We start from the raw sequence: 18,365 nt of genomic DNA on the forward strand, positions 1-18,365 counted from the left end.
TCAGAAGTGAATGCAACATTGTGGGAGAGTCATTTTTTTTTTGTAAATCCTCTACCCCATTATTGCAGTTTGTGGTGTAGCAAGTAAAATGCTGAAGATTCAATTTGTACATGTATTTTGCTCCGATTTCTTTGCCACTTAAAAAATATTAGTCAATGGTAAATTATGAAAATACAATAGAGGTAAATAGTACGTTTATTATCAAGAGATTTACTTTAATTAAGCCAATAAGCAAAGCATGGAAATACAGTATAAAATTTTCATCTTGAACTTCACACGAGTAATACACCCATTGGCTTTCGAATGTAAACAAAATATCTTACAGGCATTGTTTATAAGTACACAAGGCATAGGTCAATTGTACAAATGTAGCTGGCTGCCCTTGTGATTTGCAATTTACCAAATTTCATAAAGCAAGCAAATAGCGAGAAAACTGAAAAATACAACCATTTCTGTAATAAGAAACAAAGTAAGTTTAAAAAAAATACCGTTAAGATTATTTACACAAAAGTATTTAATATGTTTTGTTCATAAAGTTGCACTTGTTGGTAGTGTATTTATCACACTTGATGCAGCTTTTAAATGGCTCCTCTTCAGCCATCTTGAATTTGATTGTGAAACGCACAAGTGACAATGAATGCATGAAGTTTGAACATAATCAGTCTTTGCATGTCTGAGATAAAGGTGCAGATGTGAGGCAAAATTTAATACTAAATGTCAAGTCCACTATTCTTTTACTAATATGACTACACCATCAGGACACTCACCCATACACCAAAATAATTGTGGTCTGAAATGTCACAGGAAAAATGTCAAAATTTGATTTTTATAGTGAAATTGTTTATTTGTAAATGTATTCCAAAACTATGATTGGTGACATGATGGAAAATATTGATATGAATTTTAATAATGTCAAAACATTTCAAACTGGCAGCTTATTAGCTTGCATAATGAGAAAGGAATATCACATCAATTATTCCAGCCATTTTCAAGATATTCACAAAAATGAGAAAATTGAAGTTACGAAACAAAATTAAATGAATCAATCTCACAATGCACGTGTAGTAACTTGCTTATTAGCGTGAAATGTAATTACTCAGCGGGGCCATCATAATCGTAAAATATGCCAGTTCTGTAAACACAATATTGAAGTATCTTGACGTAGCGATATTTCAGAGTTTTTATACACCCACACAAGTCAGAATGTCACGCATGAAACCATTGGTTTTCAGCATAAATACAGCCCCCCCCCCCCCCCCCCCGAATAACTTCCCACGAGTAACAATATAAGCAGCATTACAACAGTTTAATATGCAAGCGGAATCTCAGTTTCATACAGGCATGACATTTTTTTTCATGGAAATTTACGTAACATTTATTTGTCATTTGGTAGTACCCATTCTCCGAGAGTCTCTGGATTTTTTCCTATCATTGACTGATTTCCTTCTATTTACACAAAGAATGTTACATATGCAACCACTAAAGCTTGATGATTGGTGAAGTGGTTTTCAACAGTCATTTTAAATTTATAAAACATGTATAAATAGTTTATATAAAAAATTCAGGCCTATACAAGTGTCTGTGAAATCTATAGAAACAAATGCAAACAGTACGCAAACCGGTGATTCTGGCGAGTACATTACACACACGTTTCACTTTTTTTGTGACTATTTTTGGCAAGTAAAATAGCTGGTGATATCGTTCTATAAATACCGGTATATACAATTGTCATGACTAAATAATCTGAATTGTTCCACTGATTTGTTGTCAACATTGGCAGTAGAAGAACCAAATACCATGTAATCCTTCATACTTTTTGCAATAAATTATTATTATTAAGGGAAATTGATTGTAAGGATGGTACATTATTTTTGTTCTCCTCGCTCTGAATTATTTATAATACAGTCCAGAGATTTATAATATGCAGTAACTGGTCAAAACTTTCATTCACTGGAAAGTATATACATGTGTATATTAAAAAATACAGGTTATTGCATGAAATACTAAGTGCAAGCTTCATTCCCAGATTGAGCTGTCATTATGAAGATTTAAAGCAGAAGGATCGTCACCTGCGCACGCGCGGGAATCGAGTCCCAAGCGGCGATAACACACGCTAAAAATGCAAAGGCTCATGGGTAGATGCTTGTTTATAAACAATGACACCCTATGGCCATCTGACTCGTGTACAGGTGACGACTCCGCTGCTTTAAGAGAGAATCTACAATTTGACATCATTGCTTGATTTACAAGCAGTTCTACTGTTTAAGATACACAATTGATAGCAATCTGTTCCATAGAAGTTGATATTTCACATAAACAATTTTGAAAACAAATTGGTCTGTACATTTGGTTTATCTCATTATGCATGATTTATATCAGAAATTTCAATTTAAGTTTAAGCTTCATAAATAACAAATCAAATGGATGCGTTCTTGTCTATATTTTCTATTCTAACACTCCTTGTATCAACATAACATGGATTTTTTTAAACGAATGTGTGTCTGAACATGTCCAAGACTTGGCACTGAAGCTGCATTCATTAATACAAAATGGCCGCCAGTCAGCCAGTTTGAAAAATAAAACAATGTTCAATGTATTTACCAAGTTTTAACAAAATCCGTTCATGAACCAAGAGCTGGTTAGTGAATTGTGAATGTGTGACATGGTCCATGTGAGAAACATGATCGATCCAGGCATATACTCATTCGAGAGGTGAATCCATTTAGTCTGGAATTTAAACCACTTTCAAATCCCTACCGTCTAAACAAACAAAAAATGTGCACAGCCACTTTCAAATCCCTTCTAAATGACGAGATTATGCTTGCTGTGCAGAGTTCATTTATAACACTACCACGTATATGTTCCTAACTTCAAGATTCATTCTCTTTATTCGTTATTGGACATCCTGAGGTTACACAAGATTTCCATCTGTATCTCAAGATGCGAGGTTGCATGATTCATGCCAAATCCTTGGGATACTCTCCCCCAAACTATTTCTCGTTGTGTTTTGAATTTCCCCCTCTTTATTTCAAATCCTGAATGATTGACCAGGGCAGTGTTCCAGAAGTACATTACATACTATAATTGCATGCCATTTCATTTACTCATCTCCGTCAGAAATGACAATAATTTCAGGAAGATTTTGTATGGATTTCCGTGCTGTATTACGTGTTACTCGTTGCGGAACAGCTTCTGAGGTTGAAATTTTGGTATCTTGGGATTTCCTTGGATTACTGGTCACATTATCTGTTGGTGACCTTGAAGAGCTACGTGTTGACACTGGTGTTTGAGGTGAATCTGCATACCAAGAAAAAATAAGATAAAGATAAGAAACTACCTCAGAAAAAAACAATTCCTTCTGCAATGAGGCGAGAGTAAAACCATGCAACTCTATACAAGGAGTGTTTATCAATTTAGCCGCGAAATATAATTATTTTTTATGGTTCAATGAGTCGTTATACGAACATGGGACAAAGCAACATTCCTCAAAAACTTCGTTAGCCAGTGCTAAGGGATCAGATTTTACCTGTACTTGGCATTCCTTAGCACGTGCTAAGAGGTTAAATTCCTTAGCTGGTGTGTAAACGCTTAGCACGTGCTAAGGAATGCCAAGTACAGGTAAAATCTGATCCCTTAGCACTGGCTAACAAAGTTTTTGAGGAATGTTGCTTTGTCCCATGTTCGTATATATCTACTCTATAGACGACTTTCCCGGAAGTAGTAAGACTGGGGTGCAAAAATATTGTATCTGGCTAATAGTCGATAGAGGGTAATTTTATTTTTGTGACGTTGATCGGTACACTCAGAAGCACAATATTACGCATGCAAATTTATGTTACACCTCAAAACCACATGCGTGCATGTGAAACACCGTATGTTCGACTTTCAGGAAGGTCGTCTATCCCACCAGTCATTACTCTGCACACGCTTCCACACTGATCGGGTCGCTGTAGTAGAGCGTACAGCAGCTCCAATCGTAGACAAAATAAATTTGGTTCGCTGTCTACAACATGCATTAATAAAACTCTGCATTCTGTTGTATACTGTTTCTGTGCATACAAATAAAAGTTGGGTCTGTCTTCTTTCGTGATCCTGCGCAAGACTTTTTAAAATTACGAAACATGTCAGCAGCAGAAATTTTGCATTCGTAAACAGTGGCTTAACGTAGGCCACTGACTGATGGCGCCCCTTAGCCCGTGCTAAGGAATGGCCCTCCAAGTGCGTGGACACAATTGGGTCTAGCCGAAATGCAAACATGTGAGATAAGCCTAAATCAGCTTAAATCTTAGCCCGTACTTCGTGTAGCGTGAACACTACTATTGTTTCCTCTCATGCATGAACGTAATTGGGTTTACCCGGTATGCAAACATACAAGATCAGCCTAAATCTTAGCCCGTACTTTGTGTAGCGTGAACACTACTATTGTTTCCTCTCATGCATGAACGTAATTGGGTTTACCCGGTATGCAAACATACAAGATCAGCCTAAATCTTAGCCTGTACTTTGTGTAGCGTGAACACTACTATTGTTTCCTCTCATGCATGAACGTAATTGGGTTTACCCGGTATGCAAACATACAAGATCAGCCTAAATCTTAGCCCGTACTTTGTACAGCTTGAACATTACTATACACTTAGTTAAACACAAACAAAGATAACATTGTAATCTTTGATTAATCCATTTAATTCAGAGTATTTAATTCAACAATTAAATGACACCTTTCTTTTTATAATACTGACCTGCTTCGTCAATTTCACATTCATTTTTAACCACAACTCCTCCAACAATATTAGTTGCAGACTTCTTGGCTGTTTGGCTGATAGCTTTCCAGTCCAGTTTGCCCAAGACTACCTCAGCTTTACTCTTGCAGAAAAGATTTTGGCGACTCTTTTCAGAAAGCGTTGACAGTTTAACTGTTTTTGGCAGCTTGGGAGACTTACTGACCTTAGGAACATGGTGTACAGGTATAACATTCACAGCCATCTTAGAATCCTTACTACTAGATGATGGGTCAACTTTGACGGAATCAGCACCGAAATTGTTTTCCAGTTCTTCATTCACAAATTCAGTCCATCCGATTTCCTGTATACTTTGATCACTGTCGTCTTCATTCTCGAACTCTGCATTCATAGATTCCACTTCCTCTGGATTTTCATTCTCGCCACCTGCAAGTTATATTAAGTCGAATTATGATATGCTTGATATGACTTTCACCATCTGAGGCTGAGAAAAAAAATATCTGTTTCTCGTTTCCGCGCGCATCATTTTGAACTATGCACCTTAAACCTTGTACTCGCACTTGTCTCAAATTTCCCACATTTAAGCTCAGTATTCGAATAAAAAAAAAAAAAAAAACTACCGCCACATTTCAAAATTTCCACAGAACGAGAAACAGAGAATTTTTTTTCCTGACCTTACCACACTTTGCATGTCTCCTACAAAGTAAAGATATCTCCATGGCCTCTGAATTTCAAGTCCTGCTGTTAAATGTACATGTACCTCCACATATTTTTCTCGTTACATGTGTATAGAGTATCAATATTTCAGAACTCAATAAAGGCATCAAAAGCAATGGCCTTGATGACCAAGACATTTGCCTTAGTGCCCTTAGAAAATAGACATGTATACTCTGATGTAAAATGTTTTCATGGTTCTTTTTCTGTAATGTACTGGATTCTGCTGTAAATTCACCAAAAAAAAAAAAAAAACCCTGATAGGCCCTTATTTGGTGTTCAAAATTTCAAAAAATGATCATCAAATATTTGTTTGGGAATTCTATTTTCATTGGGCCACACAAGACGAAAGAAACAGTAGATCGCCTAAAATATCATTACTATCAAATTAACAAACCGCCAAATACAATTTTTTTATTTTATTTTATTGGTAACTAAAGTATATTCTAAAAAAAGTTTCAAATAAAAACGAACACAACTGCATTGGTTAGCAAATGATCATGGTAGCGCAATCCGGTCATGCTGCGTTTCACAGTTGTTGATTATTACCAAGTAGTGATTATAATAATCTACAAAAAATAAATATATTGAATTGTAACAAAATGCAAATAAAATTAAACTTATTCTCATCCTAAGCGAATAATTCCTGTCGCAGATATAAATGATCGATGCTGTACGATATCCGCCATGTTTTTAGTTGAACTGGGACGGTGTTCTTTGACCTAATAGGTCAGATCTCTAATTATCCAATCAAAATGACGGATGATGCCAACGTGTTCAAATTGCCATAGCATATTCAAATATTTTGATGAAGTTGTAGTACAATCTTTTGGCTTGAATTTTGATGGGAAAACTGCATGATATTTTTTAAATCCAAAAATTAGTTTTTTCAAATTGTAAACTGAACATTTGAAGAATATTTTAACATTGTTTACAGTGATAAAAACTCCTTAATGAAACTAAGCTTACCCATTCACGCTAGTTGCAATAAACATCATACTCTTGAATAGGCGTCAATGACTACGGTCAAATTTAAATTAGATCTCTGTTCGGCGTCAGGAAAGATTAAAATGCCGTCATACCTTAAAAAAATGCCAAAAAATCACCCTCTGCTTTTAAAAACCCAAACTGCCGTTTAACGACCCAGGGCGAATTTACGGCAGAATACAGTATTAGTTCAGTGTAATAAACCATACTAATTTATACCTTACGCAGTTATCTTAGTAATCTGAATGCACCACGCAAGTGAATTGGTCTTTTGACATGATGGACTATTCGACAATACAACAATATCTCAATATGTTGATTTTACACAATCTTTCTGGAGAATTATATTAATTTAAATATTTCTTGTAGTAGTAATTACATGTATCAGCATATATTAGAAACATTTCAAATTCTTCCAACCTCAACTTCATCAAGCACAGAAATTTGTCTATCCATGTCTGGGGGGCAATTTTTAAAAATAGCCAGTTTGGTAAATTTTGGTTAATCAAATAAATCAATCCAAATTACAGATTCTATAAACTATTTCTACTAAACTCACCTTCATTTTCTTCATCATTATCATCTTCAAGAATTTCCAACACTTCTTCTTTCTCTTCCATCTCTTCCTCTTCTTCTTCCTTCCCTTCACAATCCTTTTTTCCAAGAGGATCTTCTGTATCAGACCCATCATCTTCATCAAGCTGACCTGTCAATTCCATCTCATACTGTTTATTTTTATACTTCTCTAATACATCTTCAAGTCTTTGTTTGCCCATTTGTCTATTAATTTTCAGTTTATCTTGCAGTGTTTTATCAACTAATGCAGGGTCCTTTTCCCTAGTATAGCTATCTGTTAGATGGCTCCCAAAGTTTAAAACAAAATCAGACTCTCTGCGTCTCTGCAGTAGGTTGCCAACAGTCCGAAATGCATCCGTAGAAATGTCATGAATGAGCTGCGGCTTCATATTCATATTATTTCTTTTGTTTACTTTTTTCACAATGCAGAGTACATCATGGAAATCAGGAAAACCATGTTTGTTCACAAACTTTTCAATTTTTCTATTTACTTCTTGAAACCTTGTTCCTTCAAAATGGACTTTTTTTTCAACAATGCGCCCAGTTTCTACTGGGCTTTCCTTCAATTCGCATATTTTTTTATAAATTTGCATAAATTTTTTTTTCAGTTTGTGTTCCTGCAAGTGGTCGGTATCTCCATCTTCCATTTCTTCTAAACTTATTTCTTTCTCCTCAAGTCGTTTTATCTCCCGGCTCACATCATTCAATAATCCCTCAAGCCGCCTGATTTGTCTTGCTGATGCCTTCTTCTGTTTTTCTGTTACATGAACACGGGGTCCAGATTCTTGAACGGACGTCTCCCCAGAAGAAGTTTCACTGATTTTCGGTGGGTGTACCTGTTCTGAGACAGAAGTAGTATCGCTAAAAACAGATGTGGGTACTATTTTATGTTTCTTTACATTCTTCATACATGTATCTGACTTACTTTCACTGGTACTAGACTTTAGTACACCAGTTTTATCCTGTGATTCAGCTACCTCTTTGTTCAAACCTGGTACTTTCTCACTCACTTGGACATTAGACTGTTCTGATGTAGAACCTGCATCACCAACAGATGTGGGTACTATTTTACGTTTCTTAACATTCTTCATATCTGACTTACTTTCACTGGTACTAGACTTTAGTATATCAGTTTTATCCCTTGATTCAGCTTCCTCTTTGTTCAAACCTGGTACTTTCTCACTCACTTGGACATTAGGCTGTTCTGATGTAGAACCCGCATCACTAACAGATGTGGGTACTATTTTACGTTGATTTACATTCTTCATATCTGCCTTACTTTCACTGGTACTAGACTTTAGTACATCAGTTTGATCCTTTGATTCAGCTTCCTCTTTGTTCAAACCTGGTACTTTCTCACTCACTTGTACACTAGGCTGTTCTGATGTAGAAACAACATCACCAACAGATGTGGGTACTATTCTACGTTTCTTTACATTCTTCATATCTTCCTTATTGTCACTAGTACTAGACTTTGATACATCATCACCACTGTCATTACTTGATTCGGTACATTCTTTGTTCAAATTAGCCGTTTTGTTTTTCAATGGAACATCAGACTTATCTGATGCCGAATTATTATCATTGACGAGTGTCGGTATAATTTTACGTTTTTTTATTGTTGACTTCACAGACCTCGTATCTGTCTCAGTTTCACTGGCACTTGGCTTTGGAATATTATCCCTAATCTCAACTTCTTTGCTCAAAGCAGCTACTTCTTTGTTTATTGAGGCAGCTTCACCATCACTTGACTCTGTGATTGTTTCACCACAAGGTTGGGGTGATGAAACTTTGGACGACTTCTTGACAGACCCAGACTTGCTACTTTTTCCCTCAGGTGAATCAGACAACAATTTCGCTTCATCTTCATCAGGCTGCAATTCCATTTTATCCTCAATCAATCCCGGCTCACTACAATCTTCCTCTGGTATCTCCAACAACTTTTGTTCAGCTCCAAGAGACAGTGACAATGTCTCCTCCTTTGCAAGAATTTCATCCTCATCTGCTTCAACATTTTTGATATTTTTATTTTCATTAGTTTGATCTGACGGTCCAGCTGTTACTTTCAGTTCATCATCAATTTTCTCCTTATCAGCATCACACTTATGCAAATCTGATTCTTCACTCAGTTTATCTGAACTATCAGTTTTTTCAATGGTATCATCCGAAGAAGACGTATCCATTGGTTCATCTACATCCTGATCTGCCGTCATGCTTGACACATTCTCGTCATCTTCAGTTTTCTCTGACTGATCAGGATCTACCATTTTTTCATTAATCTTATCATCTTCAACAGCAGAGCCTAATCTGGATGTTATGTGTTCTTCGTGGCTGTCAGGCACTATGTTCTCAGAATTAGAATCATTCTGAAGTTTAACTGAGATATTTACTTTATCTTCAGTAGCACTGCTAACTGAAATAACCTGAGGTTCACTTACTACACTGTCTGATACGGTTTTCTTTGCACAAGCCTCTGCATCAATTGATTCCAACACATCTTTCTTCTCAACAGCCCTTACTTTAGCATCACAGACATCATCATCTGCATTACTATTTTTTCTTTTCCTTTTTGCTTCATGTTTAACTTTTGTATCCTCATCACTAATCTCAGGTTGTGTGCAAGAAATAGTAGTATCCTCATTTACAAAACCTTGTGAAGTCTCTGAGTTATTTCCACTAGTGGTTGGATGGCTATGTGACGACACAGTGTTTTCTTCATTCTTCTTTTTCTTATGTTGCGGTTTCCTCTTTTTCTTTTCTCTCGCCTCGTATGCTTTCAAAATATTACAGACCTCATGAATGTGGACATATACAGACTTCCGTGTAGCTTTCAGCTCTTCCACTTTGTCAATCAGCATGTTGTAAAATTCTATTGAACTTGTATATATTTTTTTGGCATGGTTGAATTTTTTCCACATAAAGGTCTTTATTGCAAGCTGGTTATGAATCTTAATGAGTGGCACACAAACAGCAACAAACTGCAAGAAAAAATAAAATAAATGTCATCAGTTCTTTCAGGTACACAGTTTCAAACATAATATCCAAACGTATGTAAGAGAAAATATACTTCTATTTTAATGTGTACAAATGTAGATGTATTTGTATCAGACTAGGAGAAACACGAAAAGGTAGAATCCTATTCTCGGGAGTAAACATCAAGTCATTTTCACCACCTGGCAATCACAATAGGTGAAACAGTCAAAAACTTAAATAAAAAAAACAGGATGCTCAAGAAAATAAATACAGAAATCACACTATTACACTTAATTGGTGAAAAGTGTTGGAATTCAAAAATACAACAAACATTTTATAAACGGCTACTGTGGAATACTTTATTTTCGCTGGAATTAATTTTTGCTGAAAAGGCTTTTTGAGCGTTTTGTATGGAATTTATTTTCACTGATTTTTGATGAGTTTAATGTGAAATATAGGAAAAAAAAGTATATTCGCTGGATTTTATTTTCACAGAATCATCCCTTCAGCGAAAATAAATTCCAAGTGAAAATAAAGTATTCTACAGTATATTATTTATTACCTGGACATTGTTGTCCTGGCAATTAATTTGATGAACACTGTGTGCCTATTGTGTACTTAATGTTAAAACCCATAAGCATATAGAAATCTGTTTGTTATAAAGTGCGTAATAAAAGTAGTTTTAGTGTGTGACATAGAATATACTGTAAAGTGGTTATATTTGACGGGTTAAATTTTAGCGCATTCCTGATTTTGACAATTTAACGGTGTTTAAATTTCACGCACTGAGTACAAAATCAAAACAATGTCCAGCTACGTAAATGTTCATCTGTTTCACATCCTGTCTGCTCAGTTGTTTGGCCTTTTGTTTATTGTTGCGATTTTCACACTTTTTTGATGAAAATAAATGTGCTAATGTTTTTTTGTAAACAACCAACCACAAGCAGGAAGTTTAGCTTAAATCAGTATAAAGTAGGGTGTCTGTGAAAGACACATCACTTTACTTTTAGGAGATCGCTCTACGCATTACGTTCGCTACTCACTAATATTTATGCTACAATTCAATTAATCATGGCTGGCAGCCCGATGCATTGGTTAAAAAAAGCACCATTGCCTGCTCAAACTGAACCAGGTTTGCTCGATCCGAACGACACACAAGACATTGAAAAAAGCAAGCTGCCTCAGGTTGCCATTTCCGTGATAAACAAAGAAATCACCGTAGCAAGTAGGAAACGAAAACGTGGTAATTATCAGCACTACGATGACACAACCAGAGCAAAAATTGCAAAGTTTGCAATCAACAATGGAGTGATGAATGCCACGAGAAAATTCAGTAAGGAATTTGAAAAGCCGATCAGCGAAAGTACCGTTCGTGGTATGAAGAGGTCTTACCTAAAAGAGGCCCGCTACGGAACCGAGAACATCAACAAACTACCAGCAAAGCGTGGGCGTCCTGTAATGTCAGGTGATGAACTCGACTCTAAAGTACAATCCTATGTACGTCAACTTCGCATCAAAGATGGTGTTGTAAATTCGTCAGTTTTTATCGCTATTGCAAGAGGTGTATTGCTACATGAAAACCGAAGTTTGCTGGGTGAATATGGAGGCCATGTAAGTTTAAGCATGGACTGGGCCAAGTCATTGCTACAATGTACATCGTATGGGGTACGTCAAGAGAAAAGGGACAAAGGCAGTGAAAAAAGTGGTTAATAATTTTCCAGCTGTTAAAGAAAAATTTCTGAACCGTATAAAAGAGACTGTGGAATAATACGTTCCCCAAGAGCTTGTCATCAATTGGGACCAGACCGGTGTTGCCATTATTCCCGCGAGAGAATGGAGCATGGAAGAAGAGGGGAGTCGCCAAGTGTCAATAACCGGCCTCGATGACAAGCGTCAAATAACAGCTGTATTCGCCGCGTCTGCTACGGGAGAATTTTTACCACCACAGCTACTCTATCAGGGAAAAACCGATCGCTGTCATGCTAACTACAAATTTCCCGAGTCTTGGGACATTTTCCACACTGAAAGCCACTGGTCTAATCACGATTCTATGATGCGATACACTGACAAGGTGTTTATTCCCTATGTTAAGGTGACGAGAGCGAGGCTGCAGTTACCGCCCACACAACAAGCCGTCGCCATTTTTGATGTGTACAAGGCACATCGGGGTGAAGAACTGCTGAATAAACTCTGTGAAAGTAACATCTCTGTCGTATTTGTTCCAGCAAGCTGTACAGATCGCCTGCAGCCCTTGGATTTAGCAGCAAACAAAGTCTTCAAGGACAAGATGAAGCGAGAATTTCAGCTATGGTACAGAGATCGCATATGCTCTGCATTGGGCAATTCTGTTGATCCAACATCAACGTTAGATCTACGGCTAAGTTCAATGAAACCACTTCATGCAAAACGGTTGGTCAGTGCAGTACAGCAAATTTCCCAACAGCGTGAACAACTTGTAGAAGGCTTTGCACAAGCTGGAATTCTGAATTGTTTTCAGTAAGAGAACTCTGAATTTTCTCGTACTAGTACTGTATTTACAGTGACGTCCTCGCCATTATTTACATTTTAAAAATACTACTACTAGTATTTAACATTGTAATAATTTATTTCTGTATGTACAATAAAACAAGATGAATAGTAATATTTCTTATTTTATTATAATGTGTGGATGAATGAAAATTGGTCACGCAATACCCTATACTAGTACTAGTACCTACATGTACTGGTGCGTTTGACTTCCTGTCCCAATGACGACAATGATAAATGGCGGTGTTTTAATTTCACTCACTTCTAGTTTGCGTTAAATACGCGAAAATTAAACCCCGATAATAATTACCCACTTTACAGTAACCTGTATCTCATGGTATTTTTAACTATAGAGATACAAAACGTTATGCAGTTGACAATGAATGATATCACACTTATAGCAAGAACACAAATATCACAAGTATATTACAGCATACAGTATCAGTAAACAAGCAGCCTGTATATGTACCTCTGCTCAACCAAAAATAACAAAAACATTCACTAAAATTAGAAAACCAAACTTATTGTTATGAAATAAAATAAACAAACCTGCCACATCACCTAACGTATCACAAATAAAAAAATAAAATACTTGTTACAGAAAAAACACCAAATAGTTTTTTTTGAGATAGAAGAAAATCGACAAAAAGCCATTGCTCAAAACATCTATGGTAGCTATTTTGAATAGTCATTGGGACAATGATTACCAAAAATTATTTACTATACATCATGTATGAGATATGTCTTGAATAGACAGTGTTCTCCCCAGGAATTTAAACCACTGTGGCGGACTAATTTGCATATCATTTGCATATCATTTACATAATAATAGAGATTGACCAAAGCATATTTACATCCACATAACAAACAACATATATTTTCAAAAACAATGTGGCACATATTTATTTGTTTCATACAGTGTTATAAACACTATTCTTTTGGGATATTAATGAGCTCAGTCACAGTGCAAATATTTTTTCTATTGGAGTCAAAATATTATGTTTCACAATTTAGAAGAGTTTGAATTTAAAAATGAAAAACTGTCAAATCGAAATGGAAATGCTGCAGACTATTAAAAACAAACAAACAAATAAATTGTAAAAGGCTAAATGAAACACATTTGAAACGTTTCAGCCAGGAATATGTTCTCGACTTCCATGATCTTATTTACTACAAAAACATTCTCCTTCAAAAAATTGTTCATTATTCGTACCATCAGCTTCTACAACGTTTACATTTACAGTAATGAACGAACAAATAAAACTTCCAAACGATCATCAAAGTTACGACGTGACTTAACTTACTTCGCGATGTTATACACTGGTTATATCAATAATTCCTCATACTCAGTCATGCCATGAAAAAATGTTACTTATTTTTTTATATGAAATAAACGTAAAATTTGAGCGATTATTTTTGATCACTCGATCGCTTCGGTGAAAAACAAAGACCGCCATGATAATTGTGACGTATTAGTTGACCGGCATGTGTCCTTTGACCCGATGGGTCAAAAACGCCATTAACCAATCAGAATACCGCATGGTAATGCCGGCAGAACCCGAAGTTTTCCGAATGGTAGTGATCATAAAAATTACATTGCGGAAGTAAAGCGATGTCGTAGCACGATGTGTTGGTATGGATTTCAGATGAAAACTGCATGATGGTTTTCGAAATAGGTGATAAGCAATTTTTAAAAGGTAGAAGAAGTCTTGAAAGAAGAGTTTTTACATGATTCGCGATGATAAAAGTTCAAATGTATTTTACCCAATCACGCAATAAACACGTTTTTTTCTTGAGTAGCGTAAACAGATCATGAACTCCGCTTTGCCCATGTTATATCGGGGTGGAATTGATTTTGAAAAAATGTTAGCTTTCAATCTAAAGACTGCATCGATCGTTAAAGTATTTACTTACGAACAAAGAGGTGCTAATTTTACAAAATTAACTTGTATTGTTTATAAGCCACTACCACATCATGCGACTACGTCTATTGTTTACAAATTATAATCCACGACTGGCAGGATGCGTGTCGGTCGGTACGTCGGACAATAGTCCTGTCGGAAGCGTGGCAAGATCCCTGATAGCTATGTATTTCTTTCTATATTTCGTAATACAGTTCACAGGATGAACAATGAAAAAAGCACTGTGGCGGTCTTACTAATCACCGTGGTGGCTCGAGACCACAGTGGCGGGCAGGAAAAGCAGCGTGGCGGCCCCGCACACAAATTGAATGCTGGGGAGAACACTGATAGAATTTGTCAAAAACAAAATGGCCACCAGTCAGCCATCTTGAGTCAAATTTATAAACCGAAGTGATGTACATCAACTACCAATAATGATTCTTAGATATGAAACATGTGGCCGAAAAGTATAGGGTGGAAAATGGTGGACAAAACTTCCGTTTACCATTTTTGTAATCTTGCTAAAATTTATTAGAAATGTCTAAAAAAAAATACCCTAGTGGTAGTCCTATCTAACTACACCAAAAAAAGTGACCATGATTGTTAAAAAGAAACAGTCCATACTTTTATTTGTAGCCTTGAAACTTCATGAAATACCAATTTTAACAAAATCTTGCCAGGGTGGTAACATTTTTATTTTGTCTATTGCTACATTAGCTGGTTGAGTTCATAGTGAAAGATCTGATTCTATCTTTGTGACAAGAAACTCTAATAGTAGTGAATATAAAGCTGATATGGTTTATTTACACTCTTAGATTGAAGTGCTACACCCATGTGAAATGACATTTTCGCTTTTTGCACTATGATTATAAGAATTGGTGTAAGCATTATTTTGCCTATTTATATCGTAATAAACTACTTTCTCTCTTTGATGCTAAAGGCATTAACATTGAAATAACCAAAATGTTAAAAATGTCTCTTAAAGTAACACTCACTCTGGCAAATTCAGATCATAATACTGAATTTGTAAACGAACAGTTTATTAACAAGATAGCAAAGTCTCCGTCAGAACTGATAATAGCAAGTTTCGATGACTATACTTTGTAGCTTAAAAGTTTTTCGGAAAATCTCATATTTTATTTTGTACATTCACATATATATATATATATATATATATGACGGAATCATATTAATGATATCCACTGTTTAAATCCAGTCATTGAGTGCTTGACTGTGCTAATATTATTAATACATCCATGTTCTCAAACGCAACAAAGCAATTTGAGTACATTTGTACTTTTCTGAACACGATTAACGTCAATCAATGAGCAAAATTATGACATGTTTTTCGCCGCAGCTGTACAAAAAACAATAAACAGATGCATGTAATAATTATTGACATCAAATACCTTGTGGTAAAGTTTTCGACTTCTTTCCATTTGCGGTGAGTTCATAAAACTGCTTGCTTCGCCGATATCATCGACACCAACTTTCCTTTTGAGCGCCATTTTGATGTGAAAGCGCAACAATGTTGCTACAAGTAGGCAACTTTTTCGAAAAGCAAATACGTAAAAAATTTTACTAATAAAGTAAATACAATAACAATTACGTATTCAAATATTTAATAAATTAAATAAATTGTATATTTTTGGAAATGTAATAGCGGCTTTTGTTTTGTGTTTGTCATACTTGACTCGAAACCGGTACTGAAATCATAAACTATGCTCAGCCGTAACTTCACTAAAATTGACGTTGAGGGCGCAATTTAACAGGACGTTCGTCTTGGCTGGTTTCCGTCGATGTTCCGCCTCAAGTTTCATGGCGCGCCAAGCAACAAGAGGCCGGTAACTGCAGGGGGATTGGCACAAGAGGGCGATGTCCAATCTGGGTGGAACATTTTGAAGTCACTCGTCGAAGCAACAATGTCCCTCTTTCTAACAGATGAAATAATTTCAGCGACTTCTTGACAGAATAATTCTCAACGAAATACGGAAACATCACGTAGAAAAATACAGGCTTTAAAATTATGTTTATTGAAAAACAATTGAAACGACAACTAGTTTGACGGGGGGGGGGGGGGTGACGACACTAGTTTCTTGCTGGAGTCGAGTCCTATGCGTGATTTTATTGCGTTCACAAAGTGATTTCTCGAAATACATACTAATTAGGTAACTTGTCGCTGGTGAAAGTTATTGAAAACATTTTGAGCAATAGTACTTGCTATGATCAGATTATGTAAAAAAAAACTGTGGTTACATTCAACAGTTTGCTGGAGACGTCAAAAACGTGTCTCAAAAAATACTTTTACATCAGTTTTTCAATTTTTTTGTTCAGCTCGTAATGATAGAATCAGTCAATTTATAACTATCGTGTTGGTTATAAGAAAGCATTTTGACAGTTTTACTGAAAATACATGTACTAGTTTTTGAACGTGGTCGCATAACACGATTGGTTGAAATACTCACCTCATTTGCATAAATTAATATTCACGACAAAAAACAGCCAATGGTTGTTTGACCCGTTCGTTTTGTGAAAACCCGATATAATTAAAAAAAAAGCATAAAATAAAACTTATCATTTATTTTAATGGTAGCCAACGACCTGGAATTACCGTGAAAAATGCAAACATGCATGTACATGACCGATAGGTGAAGTATAATTCAGTTATAAAAGGTGCTGCCATAATCTCCATATAATTTACTACAAATAACATTTTACAAAACTGTAATCGGTCTGTTTATGTGAGGGTTATAACGACTTTATTATACCAGTAAAACTTTAACTGGATGAATGATATGCAAATAAGCCATTCTCCCAACTTGAGTCTTACATAATGTATTCTCAAAGACAGGACAGGAACAGGAAGTCAGTAGAAGACAATAGATTTGTTCTTTAACGTGGGGGGGGGGGGTGTTAGCGCGGAGAAAAACATAGGAGTTAATCTGAATATTCATTGCCTGTCCTTGTTTGTATTTGTCCTTACAACGTTTGGGGGATCCTGACGTAGCTCAATCTTTAAGAATATAGAACTCTATCCTCAGTGTCCTGCGGCCAAAAAAAGATTGCATGAACAAATAAATAAAACATGTACTAAAACTACACAAGGTTATATAAATTCCAATTCCTGGTTTTAAGGAATTGTACAAATAAGCTGCCGTGGGTTGTAGTACGTGACTGTCAATCGTCCTCGTCAATTTATTATATGAACGCAATATAACATAATATCTTAGAATGTATTTTTCTCAAATACAAAATAACGCACAAAATAACAATAAATGTCATTCATATTCAATTTTAGAATAATTACATAGATGACAGATTGGTTCACTTTTTCAATATATTTTTTCCTGTCGGGTTTCTTTCCTGGGAAATTAGACAAGCAACGAATACGCGATGACACCTGTGATTTGAATCCACGTCGAGATGTACGTGAATTTGTTTTTAAAAAATACATGGTTATATATTATATGATTAAATCTGATACATCCACGTATTTTTTAATGTTCACGGACAGCTCGACGTTGATTTAAACGGCCACTATACCCGCTTTAAGTTCACGTCAAATTGCCCGTGCTTTTTCAAAGAAAATCTGTTAGGATCCGAATTGTCAATAATAATGAGCACATTTAAATAATTTGTTAAAGATGAAAAAAAACTATAATATATTGTGGAAATCATAAAGGTCTTTATGTGTGTTTCCCCTAATATATAAGAACTTTACTTCGTTGTCTGACAAATTGAAATGTGAATCTGAGGTTTGTATTGAGTTACATAACCTTATTCTTACTTCTTTATGTAATGGGAAGTAAATCAGGAAGTGAAATTCATCCTCAACTGCATCAGTGTCGCATCTTTCACAGAAACATTTTCAACCAATGAGGTTTCTAGTACGGAATTTTAATTCTGGGTGCAAGGATAGACGAAATAGACTGGGTGGTGGAATACTTGC

The 18,365-nt window shown here is 35.7% G+C and overlaps 1 protein-coding gene across 1 annotated transcript; it reads right to left on the reverse strand.

Annotated features, from left to right (window-relative positions):
* Nucleotides 1–2,857: 2,857 nt before the first annotated feature.
* On the reverse strand, nt 2,858–15,950 carry LOC100368330 (uncharacterized). The gene is made up of 4 exons (XM_002735533.4): nt 15,826–15,950; nt 7,000–9,994; nt 4,740–5,165; nt 2,858–3,297 (listed from the first exon to the last, which is right to left on the reverse strand). Exons 1-4 carry the CDS (start codon nt 15,922–15,924, stop codon nt 3,101–3,103), a joined length of 3,717 nt encoding a protein of 1,238 aa, XP_002735579.4. The 5' UTR covers nt 15,925–15,950; the 3' UTR covers nt 2,858–3,100.
* Between the last annotated feature and the right edge of the window lie 2,415 nt (nt 15,951–18,365).

This window comes from Saccoglossus kowalevskii, chromosome 17 (assembly GCF_978046115.1).
Source record: "Saccoglossus kowalevskii chromosome 17, keSacKowa6.1, whole genome shotgun sequence".
Taxonomy (NCBI): Eukaryota; Metazoa; Hemichordata; class Enteropneusta; family Harrimaniidae; genus Saccoglossus; species Saccoglossus kowalevskii.

Excerpts from the sequence above, each read along its gene's own strand:
- LOC100368330 (XM_002735533.4), bottom strand. The coding sequence starts at position 15,924 with ATGGCGCTCAAAAGGAAAGTTGGTGTCGATGATATCGGCGAAGCAAGC. Across the intron at positions 9,995-15,825 it reads GTCGAAAACTTTACCACAAG|TTTGTTGCTGTTTGTGTGCC; the intron begins GTATTTGATGTC and ends TTTTTCTTGCAG. Across the intron at positions 3,298-4,739 it reads ATGTGAAATTGACGAAGCAG|ATTCACCTCAAACACCAGTG; the intron begins GTCAGTATTATA and ends CTTGGTATGCAG.